The sequence below is a fragment of the Mixophyes fleayi genome, chromosome 6 (assembly GCF_038048845.1).
Source record: "Mixophyes fleayi isolate aMixFle1 chromosome 6, aMixFle1.hap1, whole genome shotgun sequence".
NCBI lineage: Eukaryota > Metazoa > Chordata > Amphibia > Anura > Limnodynastidae > Mixophyes > Mixophyes fleayi.
In genome coordinates, this window is record NC_134407.1 from 175,558,820 (window position 1) to 175,575,824 (window position 17,005).

Below are 17,005 nucleotides of genomic sequence, written 5' to 3' on the forward strand. Positions count from 1 at the left end.
TTTTATCATTTATCGGAACTGCTGTTTCTGTGATTTGTTTTTCATAAATTTAAGAAATAGTTCAATCCTTATCCATGCGATAAGGATTTAAAACTATTTTTCACTTTATGAAAAGATTGATAAATGTGCCTCAGAGTGAGAGCAGAGATGTGCGAATGCCCGAGGGTTTCACACGGCGCATGTGCACTGGAGTCAGAAGAGGAGCCCCGTTCATCGCATGCTGCTTCGGGAACGAAGATGGAGTGGTAAGTATGTTTTCCACTTCACAGGAACAGCAGTTTTTCGGAACTGCTGTTCCTGTGTTGCTTTTTTAATAATTATGAGAAATAGTTCAATCCTTATCAATGCGATATTTTTAATATTTTGCGAGTTTTGATAAATGTGCCCCAAAGAGGCAGGAGGTGTCCAAAAGAGGACATCTCCTGAAGCTTTATGCACACAAGTCGTAATTTTTAACATTTCCTTGGCCCCAGTTTAATCAGTGCCCCTCCCAGTGGAAGAAAAAATTAGGATTACTGTTTTTGCAAAGCTCATTGTGTGTGAAAGGTGCATTATTCAGGAATTATTACTTAGAAATGCATTGCACCGTCACGTTCTCCAATCTGTCAGTAATTTGGTATGTATATAGCACTCTTGTGCTTATGGATATGCATTTTATGGATATGGTTATATACATTTTATTTTACCTCAGAAAATCACGTGGTATGTGTTATTTCCTGACCTCAGCTGTTACATTATACAAGTACAGAATGAAGGTATCGGGGTTGGCGCACACTGCTGAGTACACAGCGCAGTCCGTATGTACGGGTGTGGGCTCAATGTCACACCTATAAATACACAGAGACTGAGCGAGCTGTGTCTCCAAGGGAACAGTAAGCTCCGCCCACCACCCGGAAATGGGAGAGCGTTGCCCAGTGCAGTCGGTGTATGACGTAGGTGGGGCGGGGCCAGAGCGCAGCGATCGTCATGAGTGGGACGGGGACTGGGACAGATGGACACAGGGACTAATAGGAGGACACTAGAAGCACAGCGGCCACAGCTGGAGCCAGCACCGCACAGTGACTGAGCACATCGGGAGCAGGTGAGACCCTGCGATGTCTGCGTCATTATACACCAACAACAGTTCTATATGTTATCATTATCTCCTCTTCCATGTTATGTGTTTGTTATATGTCTCCTCCCTGCTCCTAGCACTAGGTTCAGGTGTCATTATAACACTCATTCCCTTTAGGGGTTCCTACTTTTCTGCCAGGTTTAAGTTTGCACTTGTGAAAAATCTGTAATCGTAAATATATAGCCTATAATACTGCAGATGGTTTGTGCCACTCAGACATTTCACTCGGTCTTAATACAAATAAAATGTGTGTGTGATGGATTAATCTTTGGTTGATCTTTATAGCAGTTCCTACTTGCCCTGTCTGCTTCAGTTGTGTCTTTTATACCTACACTGTAGTGAGACAGTGATATGGTTGTTGGTTCAGTATGTGCTGAAAGTGGTCAAAGTACATATTGTTTTTCCTTAACATGTGCATGGATATTATCTGACTAAATAGGAGTGTGACATTATATCAATAATGTAACATAACATTGTATGTTGAGATGTAATCATCATAAGACAAACAGGGTAATAAATACATGTTTTAGAGCCCTGGGCTGTAATGATTCTTTGTAGCCTAAAACTATAACTAGGAAATGAGTGCAAACAATCAAGAACATCTTAACTAGATTAATAGGAAGAGCAAAGGGGGGTGAAGTGGCACAAACCTGGGGATTGCCATATGCTAGCTACGCTGGTACAGCCTTACAGTGACAGGCCGCAGGGGGCGAGGCAAGCCGTAAAGCTTGGGCAAGGTGGCTGCCACCAGCATCCTCAGCAACACAACTGCTCCTGCCCTTCGCACCAGAAGTTCTGCCAGATATACACTTTGATATGAGGTTCATCTAATTGGTAAACAATCTCTTCTAAACAAACATACATAAGAAAAATCCCTATCTAAAATGGTTAGTTTCCACATTCTGTGTTATTTTCAGCTTTATTTCCACCTCAACCAACTCACATCAGGGGCTTCATAGTGTTCTGCTTTTCACAGAGATAGTATCGTGAGTGATGAGATTAGGTGCTTCAGGTCAGTAGCAGAGTCTCCCTGGGAACTTTATATTTTAAATGATGCCAACAAGGTAGGCATTGTGCCTTGTATTATTCCTCATTTCTAAATTTTGCTTTGCCTTCTAAAACAACGCAGATTGTTTGTTTCCCTTTGAGCCAAATTGCCCCCCATTTGTTGCAATACATATCAGCGGTACAACAATTTATTAAATTATCCTCTTTGTCAAACACATCCTTGCGTAGTCAGATGATGCCCCTTTTGCCACTTAACACTTGAGATAATTTAAGTCCCCTTCCCCAAGTAACAAAATATTATTCTTTTAAATATGTATTATTATTTACAAACCCACTGGAAGGCAGCTTGTGTCTCTCCTACTGCCATGGAAGTACAGGTCCCAGCATGTTCTGCTGTAATTCAGTAACAACCGGCCAGCTACGGTTAAATCCTGCTTTAAGCCTAGAGTTCAAACATCTTACTTCACCTTATCATTTGCATTTTAGGCACTCTGGAGAAGTGCTGTCGCCAACTATCACACCATTGTCAGTGTTCACAGTGTGGGTGCGCCTCATGCACATTATCCCCTCCTAAGGGCAAGCCTACGCTTATTTAATTTCAGCCTTTAGTGTTTCACTTAAAATACTGCTTGGAAATCTCTCTGTACCTGTCATTTGACTTCAAGAGGTCTTATTTCATCTATTTACAGAATGCTCATAGCTCCACCCACAACTGCAAAAAGATCCTCTTGAGAGATCATGGGAACAGGAGATGGGTGTCACACTTCCAGGTTGACTTTTAATATGAAAAAAACTACCTAAAACAATCTGTACTAAAATAAAATAACTGCATTAAATTTAATTATAGATGGTACCTTGTTCCGTCCAGGATTCATAATGTTTCTTCTTTGTCCTACCGTTGTTGGTGAGGTTGATCTTAATTGGGCCCACATTTAGTGGACTTTCCCAAAATTAGTAAAATTTTGGTACATATAGTAAATCTGTGACAATTGTCAGCATTCCATTCTCACCAGAATATATCAAAGCAGTGCATTGCAGTATGTATTGATAACCAGGATCAAATATGGTAAAAAAAACAAACAACATATCTTTATTGCTATGTCTTCTGGATTAGCTGCTGTATGGAATTTACTAGACCCACCCAACCCATCCAAGTTGTGTTAATAGACTTAGCGTGTCATGCATTCTAAAAAAAAAAAAAAATACTACTTGGAGCCTCATTTGTATTTTATTTTAGTTTTTAGAGAAACATGCTAAGTGCAGGCTGCAGCGCTGGTGGTGAGATCTGCCATTGGCCAGATACACTATTGTCCAGTGTGTACAATGGTGTATGAGACTGATATGGAGGAGAGCCAGGGATTTGCAAGTTGTCAGGAAGCCTGTATAGGATTGGCTTGTGCTCTGGTCAGTTGAACATTGTACTGTCATGTAGCTAGGAGAGGGCCGGCAAATTTTAGCCCAGGGGGCAAGTCTTGACTCAACAGCCTATTGTAAAGGGGAAAAATACAGGTGGTCTAGTGACCCAGCCCAAGTTAGCACACTATGGGAGTAGCCCGGGGGGCAGATGCCCCCTAGCCCAGCCTACCCCTGCATTAACCTTGTATTGTTAACCTGTGTTTCTGGTTTTCATTGTCATGAAATCTGAACATAAAGTGGACACTAAATTCCAAAACTATGTGAAAAAACTGGATCCTATATAATGTGGTCCTGAAACTATACCTATTACTATGAGAAATTCTACGACTTGGTATTTTACCCTGTTTTTCACATCTGTGTACACGCACACACAGTGATATTGCATTATTATTTGAAGTGAGAAGAATAAATATGTTCACTGTAGATTATAAACATATAACCTATGTTTCATTATGTATTCTGTAAATGGATTATATTTGAAGTTTGCAGATCACTTCTATTTATTGGTGAATGTACAACATTGTTTTTGGTATGTGTCACTCACTGTTGCTTTTTATGTGTTCCAAGATTTATAAAAAAAAGTCCAAAAAACACCCATGAACAACAATGGTGACAGTGACCCATTATATATTACTTGTGCAGGTTTGTACATATCTCTGCAGTCATGTTAGTGGTCAGTGGGGGAGATGCATAATATATTGAGAATAAAAACTGATCACACATTCTACATAAAAGATCTTAGACACAGATAAGCCTGGTAAAGACTTGTGCATGTTACCAGTGGCCCCAGGGTGCTGTCCTGTCTCTTAATAAATGAAATGCAATAGAGGGAGGATGTAATTAGTTTATCCCACACATATGGATGGTGTTCTCAGTAGTCCGCTGGCTCTGTTCTACCTGCGTCATTTCTCTGCACTCCCCAATTAACCTTATTAGTGACAGAGACACCATGTTCAGTGCTGTACTAATGAGATAATCGGAGATATACATCACATCATCCACATTTTGAGAAGAAAAACTGTATCTGTTGCATTTGTACTAAAAGGATTTGTCTAATGTCTAAACATTGATCTCTTAGTATCTTGTATTCAGTGTGTTATATTGACTCAAACACATTCTCAGTCAGTGCTGGTGTTTGTTAGAGCATTAATGCACTAGCATTTTTTACCATAAAAACTTATTAAAAATACATATTTATTGAGATCACTTATACGACCGTTGGAGAGCCCTAGGTTGCCTTCTTCTGCTCTAGACCTCGATAATCTGCTATAGGAATTGTAAGCCTGTGTATAGCATGTTCTGTAAACATTTTAGTATACAGCAAAGATAGATGCATGGGTGCATTTACCAGCAGAGTTTTCAGGACATCATGAGTGGCCAAAAAATTCTTTGTTACTGACTTCTGATTTGAAATAGACATAAACTGATTACGATTGATAACAGAACCAATAGAACTTAGTCTTAACCTTAACTCTTAAGTAATATATAATATACCACCAACTTATTGGCAAATAACTCTTTATTTAAATGAAACCATAACTGCAATGGTGGCAGGAGAACACTGTACTCGACGTTGTCCATCCATAAGAGCACACTGTTTGTTAAACTTAATGAGACAGCCGTCCCCAGGCATCCCGGAACCCGCACCAACTGTAATGCACCGCAAGTCAGCCTAGATGAGCTGTACTTGCACCGAACCGAAGCCGCCTCTTTAAAGAGCACGGGTTCCAAAAGCCTGACTAACATAAATGTGTGCTTTACCACTTTGCTTATCCTGTACAGTGTTCACCTGCAATGTTAAAGGTTGCACCAGCCGCTGGACGGCAAACCATGCCACTTTCATTAGGACCAAACCTCTGTATTACCTCCGGGGTTGAACCACAACAAGCGTACCATACCACGGTCCATTGACATGTGGCACCAAGTACATCAGAGCTGAACCACAGCCCGTACTATGCCACTACCTTCATCCACAAGGCAGCAGGTGCATCCAGAGCTGAACCACAGCCCGTACTATGCCGCTGCTTGATTTTATTGCTGGTGCATTAATACCTCCGGGGTACGCCCATACCATACCTTCGGCCGTCTCTCCTTGTTGGCTCGACATACCTCTGAGGCTGAACCACAACACCCGTACCATACCACGAGCCTGTGCTGCAATTGGCTCCTCCTACCTCCGGCTTCCATCTACACTCCATCGTCAGACTGGCCCCTGCATACCTTGGTCATTTGTTCAGATGCATGAGATTCTGTACCTTTAGCTGGCCGTGAACACTTACCCCAGGACGCGGGGATGGGTGGGGGGGGGTGACACTTGCTTGTACATTACCACTCCTACTCCTTTTGTTAACCCTCAGTAATCCAAACTGATTATGTACCCTCAAGCTTTGTTTTCCCACTGGCTTAATCCATCCCTCATTTCTCATTAACATTGTATGTGTAAAATAAATAAATATATATTATAATATTTACACACAGACACACACTTTAGTGAAGGGCAAGCGAAACAAACAATGCTGACACAGGCATGTTGAAACACTTGGCTGTAGGAATATTAGGATGTTAGAAAACAGCATCTCTGGTTTGTTTTTGTGCATCGCTGGAACTACAAAAGTATTTACAATTCCATGTGACCCCTCACTGGCCACTGGGTGGCGTTGGTCACCACACCCACAAGTCTGGTCCAGCAATTTAAGCTTCCTCCCAAGCACTAACTATCTTAATTGATTAGTCACATCCATGTGCTCCACCTGTGATTCTGTGCTGTGTGTGTGGAGGCTTAACCCTGCAGCATAAGGCTGGTGAAGCAGTTATTAGTCCCTCCCTTAGTGGCCTGTGGCCTACTGCCCTTTTTGTGTGTATATCTGCTGTATATCTATCTAGTTGAACAACAAGAATTTGTGCTGGCTTGTAAGCACGTGAAATGGCAGGGTTCAGCCCACTGAAACTGACCAGAACTTATTTTAAGGTATGTCAGGAGTGTGATTGTAGGTGAAGGAAAACTTAAATAAGTTGTGAACAATTATCTATGACTGATTATGTGCTATGTTTCTGAGAGGAGGGTACTCTAACTCCTGATATGTTACGGGAGACTAGTGAATAGAGCTAGGTTAATTATGTAATAGATTATTTGCTTTATTCTTACGATGTAATGTTTCCTTGTACCCAGCAGGCAGTGACCTCCTTCAGTCTCCACAATGGATGACTCGCTTGCACGTCACAACACGGGCTTGATGCCATATTTGGTGGCTGCCTCTCAGATCCTGGGAGTGGCGGCATTAGCGGTCACAGGGACATGGCTCTCTCAGTATAGAGGGGGGTTTTCCTGGGACGGACCTCAGCAATTCAATGTCCATCCCATTTGCATGGTGCTGGGAATGGTTTTCTTGTGTGGGGACGGTGAGTATATGTGGCATTAAAGTATTATATGTAATGGGGTAAAAGACTGGGCATTGTTACTGGTAGAGAATCAAAGATATTATTGGAGGTTGGATACTGTCCAATAAAAACTGCAGCGTCTCTGAAGTGTGCTATTGTAAAACCTGCGTGCTGACTATGTATGTGGCCTTACAGGTTATTCATGGCTAACATGAATATAACTCTTAGCCTTAAGGAAAAGGGCATTTTCACCTAGGACACTACATTGACCCAGAGATTTTACACTTGCTAAAGATCAGTCCAGGAATAAAACAGTCTGCTACTCAAGATGGAGGTGCAGGCAATGTGGGACTGTATTGTACTTATTTGTGTATTTAATGTGGCCTAATCATATGTCTAGAGGGTGGGTAGCATTTTGTGCAGTACAGTTGTGTATCTGACGGCTGCAGAATGAAAGTGTTATTTCACTGCTTGTCTGGGTTAGGACATTGGACAGGGAACCGCAGTGTAGTCTGTGGGGGTATCATACAAAGTGAAACAATTACACAACACAGCTACACATTCATGGAGTTGGCAGCAAGGGGGGGGAGTTATAGACCGAGATAGTAAAAGGAGCAGGGTCCCCCAGCCACACAGTGTAGTGATATGATACTATCAAGGTAGTGCAGGAAAATCCCTTTTATAGACAGGTACACCTGTCTATAAAATTATATTTATACATCAAGCTTATTTTATGTGTTTGTTTGTTGTTGTTTTTTTACATGGACTTAGTGGTAAGAACTGTGAGCATGCTTTATCAAATGCAATTCGTTTAGGATGATCCACTGAAAACCGTGGACAACATTACCTCCAAAGGCAAGACCTGTTGAAAGGTTAAAAATCACTATCACACATTACAAACCAGAGAACATCTTCAGGTTTCCTACACTTTTATCTCTAAAATTTTGTAGAGTTACTATATTTTGTTTTAACAGACTTAAGTTTGCAAGATAGTGACTGGATAACAATTTAGAATAGTGAAATATTGTCCTATTGCAAAAATCCAAACAAACACACTCTTGGCTCACAAATCCTTGTTAAAGTGCGTAATGTGTGATGTTGATAAAACGGTAACTGACCTTTTTTTTTTTTTCCCCTTTGTTAATGGTTGAGTATTAAATCTGTACATACCAGATCGCATGAGTGTTCAAAGAGCTGCATTGAAAAAAATGTTGTTGTGGAAGTGTCAGACAGTTTAATATTGCACAAAGGCCGGGTCTTAATACCTGGACCTCATATATGCTCTGGCTATTTGCTTCTTTAGATTTACCCAGAATCAAGCTAGGGAAAATTGTGTGCTGGTATAGGCTGCGATTGTAGGATTTTGTCATATACACCAAATATTCAATAATTTCTTATGGTGAGAATCTGCCAAGAAATTGCCCATGTTATTGTGGCTGTTTCCACAGCCTGCATGTAAATATCATTCTCTTGCACTTAGTGCACATAGCCTGGGGCCTTTACAAACAGTCTGCTCAGCCTAATAAGGAGAGTCACACCTCCCCTTCCCCAGCATATGTAACCATAATCACTGACAAAAGTGGACAGCATTACATTTAATATCATTTTAATGAACTAAAATCTGTAGATGCCACCATTTGCATTTTTCCTGTCAAATTAAAGTTAACATCCCAGGAGCTAGGTCTCCAATCCCTTAACCACAACAGCCACTTGTTTTACTAGAAGCTTATGCCCCTTGTCTTCCTCACACATGATCATGTACAGGATCAGCCCTCCTCTCTACCTCATCTCATGCCAGCTCTATAATTACCATGACTCTGAGCATGAACATACAGACTCCTCTGGTGTGGCACTACGTACTGCTTCATATGACCCAGAAGTAGTGGCAATAGCCTCCTCTGAGAGGCTAGGTGCACCAGAGCCCTATGTTCTCTGGGATACAATGTCATGGAAGGTAAAGATTTGCGGTCTTTAGAAGTGGGGCACGGAAGCTTGCATTACATTGTACTAGGCACGGAAGCCTGCATTAAATTGTACTAGGCAAACTGGAAGACTCTGACGTGATGTTGTTTGACTAAGGAGTTTGTGTAGTAACCTGTTTTGTTCCCACAGCGCTGCTGGTATATCGAGTGTTCAGACATGAGTCCAAGAAGGCAACCAAGATCCTTCATGGAGCATTGCACATGCTGGCACTGATCATCTCGGTTGTGGGTAGGTGTCATATACCTACCTCTCTATGTTCTATCAACAGGGCCATAACACCCTGCTTTCCTACTGGGGACCACTTCTCTCTAAGAAGACAAACAGCACAAGCATGTTTCTTTAGAGCAGGCCAAAGGAACCTGTTGTGGAACTTAAAGTCCCAGCAGACCATGCCTACCTCTGATCAGAGTTTCCAGAAGACACTAGACAGCCTTCCATGAACAAATATACACTTTGACACTGACGTTTTCCATATCTTTCAGTTGCTTAAAATGTCCCTCATTTATTACCAGATATGCAACTAATTCTAGTTGTCTGCATCATCTCTTACTATAAAATATTACCAGGGTTTGAATTTTGGCTACTGTTGCCATGCCTACAATAAACCAAGACAAAATGTAGTATTAAGGGTGTTAGTTTAGAGCCAGTGCTAACAGTTGCTTCTAGGGCACATACCTGGTTTGAAATGGGTACAGTGTGTCGGGGTAGAGATGATATTATATTGTGCATTTCTCACTTTCAGGGATCATTGCGGTCTTCCAGTTCCACAAAAAGAAAGACATTCCAGATATGTACAGCCTGCACAGCTGGTTAGGCATTACCACGTTCACCCTCTATATTCTGCAGGTGAGACACTGATTCTATTCATTTGTCAATCCGCTCACCACCTGTCACTATTTATAATCTCCTGCACCCCTCACAGATACATGCTTCTTCTATAAATGTCATGGTAGAACAGAAGTACTGGGGGAGATCTGGCCTGGTGGACAAGGAAAAAATTAAAGTATAACTTGATTGCAGATATATGGAAATTCATCTGATAAAAAAACACTGCACTTTACTTGTGACATGAAGTCTTTATACCTTCTTAAACAATATGAAAATTAGAGACTGCCACATGTACAATTGTGGGGCAGTCTCTAAGGTCGACTTTGTTACAAATTTTAAAGTTATGGTTGATCTTTTAGCTTGGGATTGGTTAAAAGTGCAATTTCACATGGACTTTTTTTTTTTTTTTTTTAAACTAAGTTTTGTACCTCATTACCAGTAGCTTCTAATATAACTCTGTGTTGATTTTGCAAAACTTATTATATAGTGTTACTTTTCAACTTGGTCCCAGGAGAGTGTAACATGATCTCTTAGCTTGAGCCAATCAGTCACAAAGTTCCTCGTTTGCTGTGTTTTCTGCTATGAATGATCCAAGTCTCTGCTCACTACACTCTGGCATGTGACAGTGGTTACTATGCTATTATTACAGTCTGCTGAGTGTCATGCAATTGCCAAACAACTTGGTGTGTCTCAACCTGACCAGAGTGATTTATGTAAAGGAATGCAGAGTAAAAACAATGGAAGTAATTACTTTTAATTTATTAAATTTCAAGTCCGTAGATATTAAGATCAGTAAACTGAATCCAATTTCGTTTTGGTTAGGATAATCCGGTCCTAAATGTTTACCCACTTACCTTTGGTGTGGCAATAACTGCTGTGATCCTTTGGCCAGTTGGGGAATTTGAAAAGAGGGTAACGGTGAGCGAGAGGAAAGATTTAAATACAGGGCCATATGGTACAGTGCAAAGCTGCTTGTTCGTAACTGTTTATTGTTCTCTGAGTGATGATTTCTGTGTAGTATGTATTGGTCTTTTGCATCTGCGGGTTGACCTTTCCATTGACGACTTTCACATTAATGTCTTTTAACCCCTAATGGTTTGTGTTACAGTGGATATGCGGCTTTGTTATGTTCTTTGTGCCTGGCATAGCTTTTGCATACAAGAGTCGTTTTAAGCCACTACATGTGTTCCTGGGCTTAAGTCTGCTGGTGAGCACCATTGCCACGTGCCTGCTTGGCCTCACAGAAAAACTTCTCTTCGCACTCCCGTGAGTACATGCTGTGTCTTTTGTGTAACTGTGTATTATTAAGGGGGTACCTTGGAGGTGTGGGGCACACATAGGACACTTATTTTTTTTCTAAACTTTTGAGCAGATATAAATTATTCAGACTGAGCCATAACATAAATGTATTATCTGTCCCAGGTGTGGTTCCCACTGATACTTGCCTGCAATAAAGAGCTATAGAAAGTTTACTCAGAGATTTAGGGGCCATTAATGAAAACATGTTGCTGTAGTTGCAGTATCCTCGTATACACTAGTCTGTCATTTTGTTAGCACAGTGTAGAAAATTAAATGAAACAGCTGATTGTTATGGTCACAGTGCCAATGACCTAGATTAAGTTTTGGAATCTTTTGTGAAAAACAAAACTGATTACTGGGTAAAAAAAAAATCAAACATGGGTGATATGGATTTAAATAACACCCATGTGCACAAGCCCCAATGTATATTGCCAGCCAACAATTGTAAAAAGGATTTCTGTATCTCAATTAGGTCTCCTTTAAAGCATTTCCCATATATGTGAAGGAGCGGTGATAGTGCTTGATAAACATACAGAGCGTCCTGCAGGGACGGAATCCAGACCTGTCCAAAGATATGTTTCCTGTTATGTAGATATGAGATTTATGTATAGAAGCTATGTGCCAGAGAAGGATTTCTAGGACTTGCTTAGATGGGAGCCCTAGTAGATGTCTAATTTAAATATATTCGAATGGGCAAAATAATATCTCCAAGGAATTTTGTTTGATATTTGGGAGGGATACTCGGTTAATCTGTTACAAATTGGAAACCAGCACGGATCCACTGGGAAAAGCGAATGGTAGATAGTCCTGGGGGAAAGTTGGGTTATGGGAAAGGTAATAGGAGTAAGGTCAAACTGTTGCAAAAGAGTCCCAGATTTTTAAAGAGCATCTTATCACTGGTAATATATTTGCTAGAGGAAGGCTGTTTTGAAGTGACCAAATTGATAACATGGTGGGCAGATTCAATTACCTGGTTTTGATATCTATCTAGCCAGGAGATAGATCGCAGCTTTGCATCCACCAAAACTATATGCAGTGAGAGGCCAAATAATGCACTTAATAGCAGGAAAGTCCCTGCCTACCTTTTTTTTTTTTTTTTTTTTACCTGCTAAAGGAATGAGGAGGAAATGCTAGTGGGCTTGCCATACCACACAAGTCACTCTGAATATTTTAGAAGATTGGATTAGGTACATGAACTAGGGGATGTTTTCAGGATATCCATTTGGACGGATATCATTTCATGGCTGGGTAGGATCATAAGAGGTTGCCACGTGATCAGATCAGCCTGTACTTTTGAACAAAAGTGGGAGAAGTTTGTTTTCTTGGTACAGTTGTTTATCTATTTTGGTTTTATAACTACCCAGATACTTCATTTTCTAACTAAGTCCTACCTTCTTTGCCTTGTGGAGGGATATGAAAGAGCATGGCCTCTGATTTACAGTAATTTTTAAATCAATACCACTTTCTGATACTGGGACAGGTCTATAAAAGCCTGTGCTAAAACAACCGCCCCCCCCCCCCCCCTCCCTCCCTCCCTCCCTCCCTCCCTCCCTCCCTTACCCCTTCAGCACCTGTGTTCTCCCATTAGATGGAAAGCATACTGAGCTGCTTTGTCCCTCCCACACCAGCCATTGCCATGCTGGAGATAAGCATTGTAGTCACCAGATCCGGGAGCTTCTCCAGAAGACGGGATGGTTGTATTTTTAATTTTCCTTACAGGCTGTGAAAAGCGTGTGGTAAAAGGATAATGCTAATTGTAACAAATGTGCATTTTATAGGGAAGGGGCATCAACACATACACAGCTTGTTTCAAGTGGGAAGGTAATAGTAGAAAGAACTTGGGTCAGTTAGACCCACCAGGGACCCTCCTATCTATGAGAGAAATTTATAAGTGACTGGCAATAGATTATTCTTCCCAAAATAACACCACCTGGCTCTCATATAACACTACAGCAGACGGGAACATCTTGTTAACTGAACTTGAGGGCTGGGTCACAGTGTTGGGAAACTGAATCCACCCATAGCTGTTCAATTGACAAATTCAATAGCGCTCCATCCAATCCTATTGAATAGCTGTGAATGGATTATAGTGCTCACATTTTCCATGAAGTGTCAATGAGGAAGCTGCGGCACAATTCGGCTCCAGGGAGAATTGGGGGTAGACGTGCGTATTTTGTTGAGGGGCCGTCCAAAACATGTCTAATCACACATCTAGTATACTAGAGGTGGAACAAATGTCTTTTGCACGAACCAACCTCTCCAAATCCTATTGCATCTGATGGAAGAGCTGGAACACTACAGTATAGTTTATAATGTTATTGTGCCTAAAGAAATATACAATTGTTTTTGTAAATTGTCCAGAAAGGAGACCTATTAACCGAAAATTTACAAGACCGATCTTAAGATACAGGCACCCAAATAAGAATGGATCTCATTCAGTGACCTATACATTCGTAGCCTTGAGCAGCACTTTTATGGCAGCCTCTTATTATTGTGAGAACACTTCCCCATTATGATAGAAAAGAAAGAAATCATGAAATGGAAAATTTTTATTCCAAAGGCACTTTAATAATTGTATGCCAGGCTCAGCCATCAAGTCAGGTGCTGTTTTTCATTTAATACATTGTTCGATCTTTAAGTTCTCCAAGCAGAGCTTCCAGGTTTAGCTGTATTGAGCGGTACCAGATGGGCATTTACCCTAAGAGAGTGGGTTGCTAGTCTAATCTCCCTACACCAAACACAGTCTTTAAAGATCAATAAATATTTTTACCATAGGCTTAAAAGAAAGGACACATTTGGAAGCAGTTTCAATTCCTTGTGTTGTTCTTTAGAACGTGAGACGCGCACTATTACAGATACTACGGTAATAGATGGGCATTATTAGAGCAAAATTCAGTGTTGAAATTACTGTACTGAGCTGCAAGCAGAAAAATTTGTGTTAAAATTACTGTACTAACGGTAACACGCCCCCCCCATTGTTCTAAAGAACGCCGAGAATTGGATCTACCCCTTTACTGCATAGTGACTGTAAATTCACAGTACGAGACCTAACCAAAATTTACAAAATGTCAGTGTTTTGTACTTAATACAATTTTAAGGTTTAATATTTCCATTTTCCTCACCTTATGATCTATGTAGAGTCTGGATTCCTGTACCAAACATTTTGCGTTATACCTAGGCAATATTAAGGGAAAGGCAGAGACTAGAATTGGCTGCTTTGTGGACCTGAATATCGCCCTTAAGATGGCCACAGGCAATGCTGCTTTGGTTGGCCTGATTGACCAAACACTATACCATGTGTGGGGAGCAAGGTGATTGCCATAACTTGATCAAACTTGATCTCAGTTTATCAGTCTTGATAAAGTATGAGTGAAAATGAGGTCAAAAAGATCCCTATTATCACTTGTATAGGGTCATCATTTTACTAGGTGCATGTGACAATTGGGAGCATTTAGATACCTGCACAGCTGGGTCAGCATAGTTTGACTTTTCAGCCATTTATCTATAAGCAGTATAGACAACAAAACTGCACAGATCAGGTCAACTGGTTTGTATGGGCAATTCATCTCTAGTTTGGCCATTATTATTTTCAGTACATAAAATAAGTTTGTGGGGCCACACTGTTGGAAATTAACTCCCAAATTGGTTTATGTGCATAACAAAAAATGACTTGACTTCCCTTCTAATAAGATTAGTATACGTTTTTTTTCTGTTCTTTAATGAGCTGTCTAGGTGACCTTTAAATAAATGTAGAAAGCCAAACATATCAATTATCATCCAGGTCTGAGCAGAGTGCCTCAACCCAAATCCTGCCACTCAGCACAACCCATACATGCTTTGGCATTGAGAAAATTCTCTAATACCACTGCGTGTATGGCCAATATTACTTTACCATTGCCACGTCTCAGCTTATCTGACCAACCTGATTGTCTCTGGCATTTACCCAATTATCTATCCCCTTTGCAAGCTTCATTCATTCATTCAAGAAATTCAATGGCTGCAAAAACACTTTTTTTTTGTTATGCAAAACTTTATTTACTTGGTCCTTTGCTGAGAAGGAAGGTTATTTGTTTTTCTTACTGGTGCTGCTCTGAGAAGTGATGAGACAAATCTTGGGGCATGTCTATACCCATGCCCCATATACTGCAGGCAGCCTTCCTGGTCCCATTATATGTGAACTTATTTATACATTGTCTGCACAACAATCATCTATTTATATTAAATAACTGAATGATAGCATCTACTCTGCTTATTTGCAGACTTTAATCAAGGTAATCAACTTGAAAAAAAGTGGATAAAAACAAATTTGTGATTCTGTTCAGAAAGTGCTGCTGGGCTTAAGATGTCCCCCAATATATGGGGTTTTTAGTCATGATGCTGTTTAATGTCCCTTCTCATGTATTGGCCATATGCAGGAACTGGTTTACATCCCAGAAAAATAATCTCCAGCCCTGCTGCTGGTACAGTTGTAAACAATATTTTGTAATGAGCAATCTGTATTTTAATAAAGGTGGAATTAGATTTTAATCAGCCATACAATTTCTTTGCTTTACAGAGAGGAGTACTCCAAGCTACCAGCAGAGGGCGTGCTTTGCAACACCTTAGGATTATTGCTTGTGGCATTTGGGCTGGTGATGAGCTATATCCTTACACGAGATGAATGGAGGCGACCGCCATTACCAGAGGAGCAGGCTCTCTCTATTGACTTTAAAACTCTGACAGAAGGAGAGAGCCCAAATGAGCCCTGATACCTTCTATCATCTAGATGTGTATAGCACTTGTAATTGTAAACTAGTGACATTTCCTGTGTTTGGAGGCTCTGTCCATGTACATCCAGGTGTTAGAAGCATTTTCTGTGTGCCTGATATGAAATTTGGGCAGGTGCAATGAGGGACTCTTTGCCTTTGAATTCCGTCCAAATAAAAAAAGGAGTCCATACATAGTCAGTTTTCATGTCTGCTTGCAAAACTTTTAGAGGTTTGGTGACTAACGCCTTTTATCGGGTCTATAGACTCCCCCAAATGTTTTGCCACCACTCACAGGTCCCAATGTTACTTTTCAGCCAAGTCCACATTACAGATGTAGAAACGTGTTTGTCGTTCATTCTATATTACCTATAGGAAAAAAAGTTCTGTTTGGTCAAATTGTGAATTGTTCCTTCTGGAATGCTGTTTTGAGAACCACATTAAGAGCTCCAGTAAGGACCCTGAGCTTTGTCACAAAACATACCTTAAGCAGGGAAGGGATTTATTGAAACCTGTGCCAACATTGAGGTCCACCTCCATCACTACAAATAATTGTTAGACTGATACTGTAATGCAGTCTGAGTGGTAAATTTACTCACAAGTGAAGTAAAGCTCAAAGTCCTTTAACTTGTGCCAAATGTGTATACTGGATTTCTGTGATTAATAAAGTATAATTGTTAACTGTATATGTTACTTTATTTTGTAGACCTGTCTGATCATTGCATCAAATGTTAATGGACCACAAAGCCTAAAACACTAGGGGCCTGATTCATTAAGACATGCAGAATTAATGTATTGTGCGGTAAAAATAAAATAAATAAAAATGCGTGTAAATCGGGCATACGCACGTCCGTACTCAACAAGGAGCGGAAGTCTGTCTGAGTACGACTAGGTCCGCTCTGCTTTAACATATAATTACACTGCAGGATGCGTCCAATATAAAGCCCGGAAAATTCAAGTTATGTCACCTGGTAATAAGTTGTCAGTGGCAAAAATGATAAAAAAAAATTTCCCTCATAAAACCAGTTATGACTAATGTACATAAAATGCATTTTTACAGTTGTTCCTGATTACAAGCACATTTTCTAGCATACATACAGCCGTCATCACTAGTTATTGGCACTTACACCCGACCTGTAGCTGGTGCAAGTGATATGACAGAAACACCTACCTTTTGAGATGTCTGCCCTTGTCAGTGTACAGTAAAGTCATGACAAACTGAAGCACACGCAGC

General features: G+C 40.5%; 1 protein-coding gene across 3 annotated transcripts; it reads left to right on the plus strand.

Annotated features, from left to right (window-relative positions):
• The first annotated feature begins 958 nt into the window (after nt 1-958).
• Nucleotides 959-16,457, plus strand: CYB561 (cytochrome b561). 3 transcript variants are annotated; one of them, XM_075177367.1, is made up of 7 exons: nt 959-1,081; nt 2,812-2,892; nt 6,708-6,937; nt 9,029-9,127; nt 9,642-9,745; nt 10,836-10,993; nt 15,582-16,457. In XM_075177367.1, the coding sequence occupies exons 3-7, from the start codon at nt 6,736-6,738 to the stop codon at nt 15,772-15,774; spliced, it is 756 nt and encodes a 251-aa protein (XP_075033468.1). In that variant the 5' UTR covers nt 959-1,081; nt 2,812-2,892; nt 6,708-6,735; the 3' UTR covers nt 15,775-16,457. The 3 variants fall into 3 exon arrangements, with proteins under 3 accessions (XP_075033468.1, XP_075033466.1, XP_075033467.1); XM_075177365.1 differs by lacking the exon at nt 2,812-2,892; XM_075177366.1 differs by lacking the exon at nt 2,812-2,892 and having other exon boundaries at nt 6,711-6,937.
• The last annotated feature ends 548 nt before the right edge of the window (nt 16,458-17,005 follow it).

Bases quoted from the DNA above. Each gene is read 5' to 3' on its own strand.
- CYB561 (XM_075177367.1), top strand. From the start codon at position 6,736: ATGGATGACTCGCTTGCACGTCACAACACGGGCTTGATGCCATATTTG. The intron at 9,128-9,641 runs GTAGGTGTCATA...TCTCACTTTCAG, and splicing joins ACTGATCATCTCGGTTGTGG to GGATCATTGCGGTCTTCCAG. The intron at 9,746-10,835 runs GTGAGACACTGA...TTTGTGTTACAG, and splicing joins TCACCCTCTATATTCTGCAG to TGGATATGCGGCTTTGTTAT.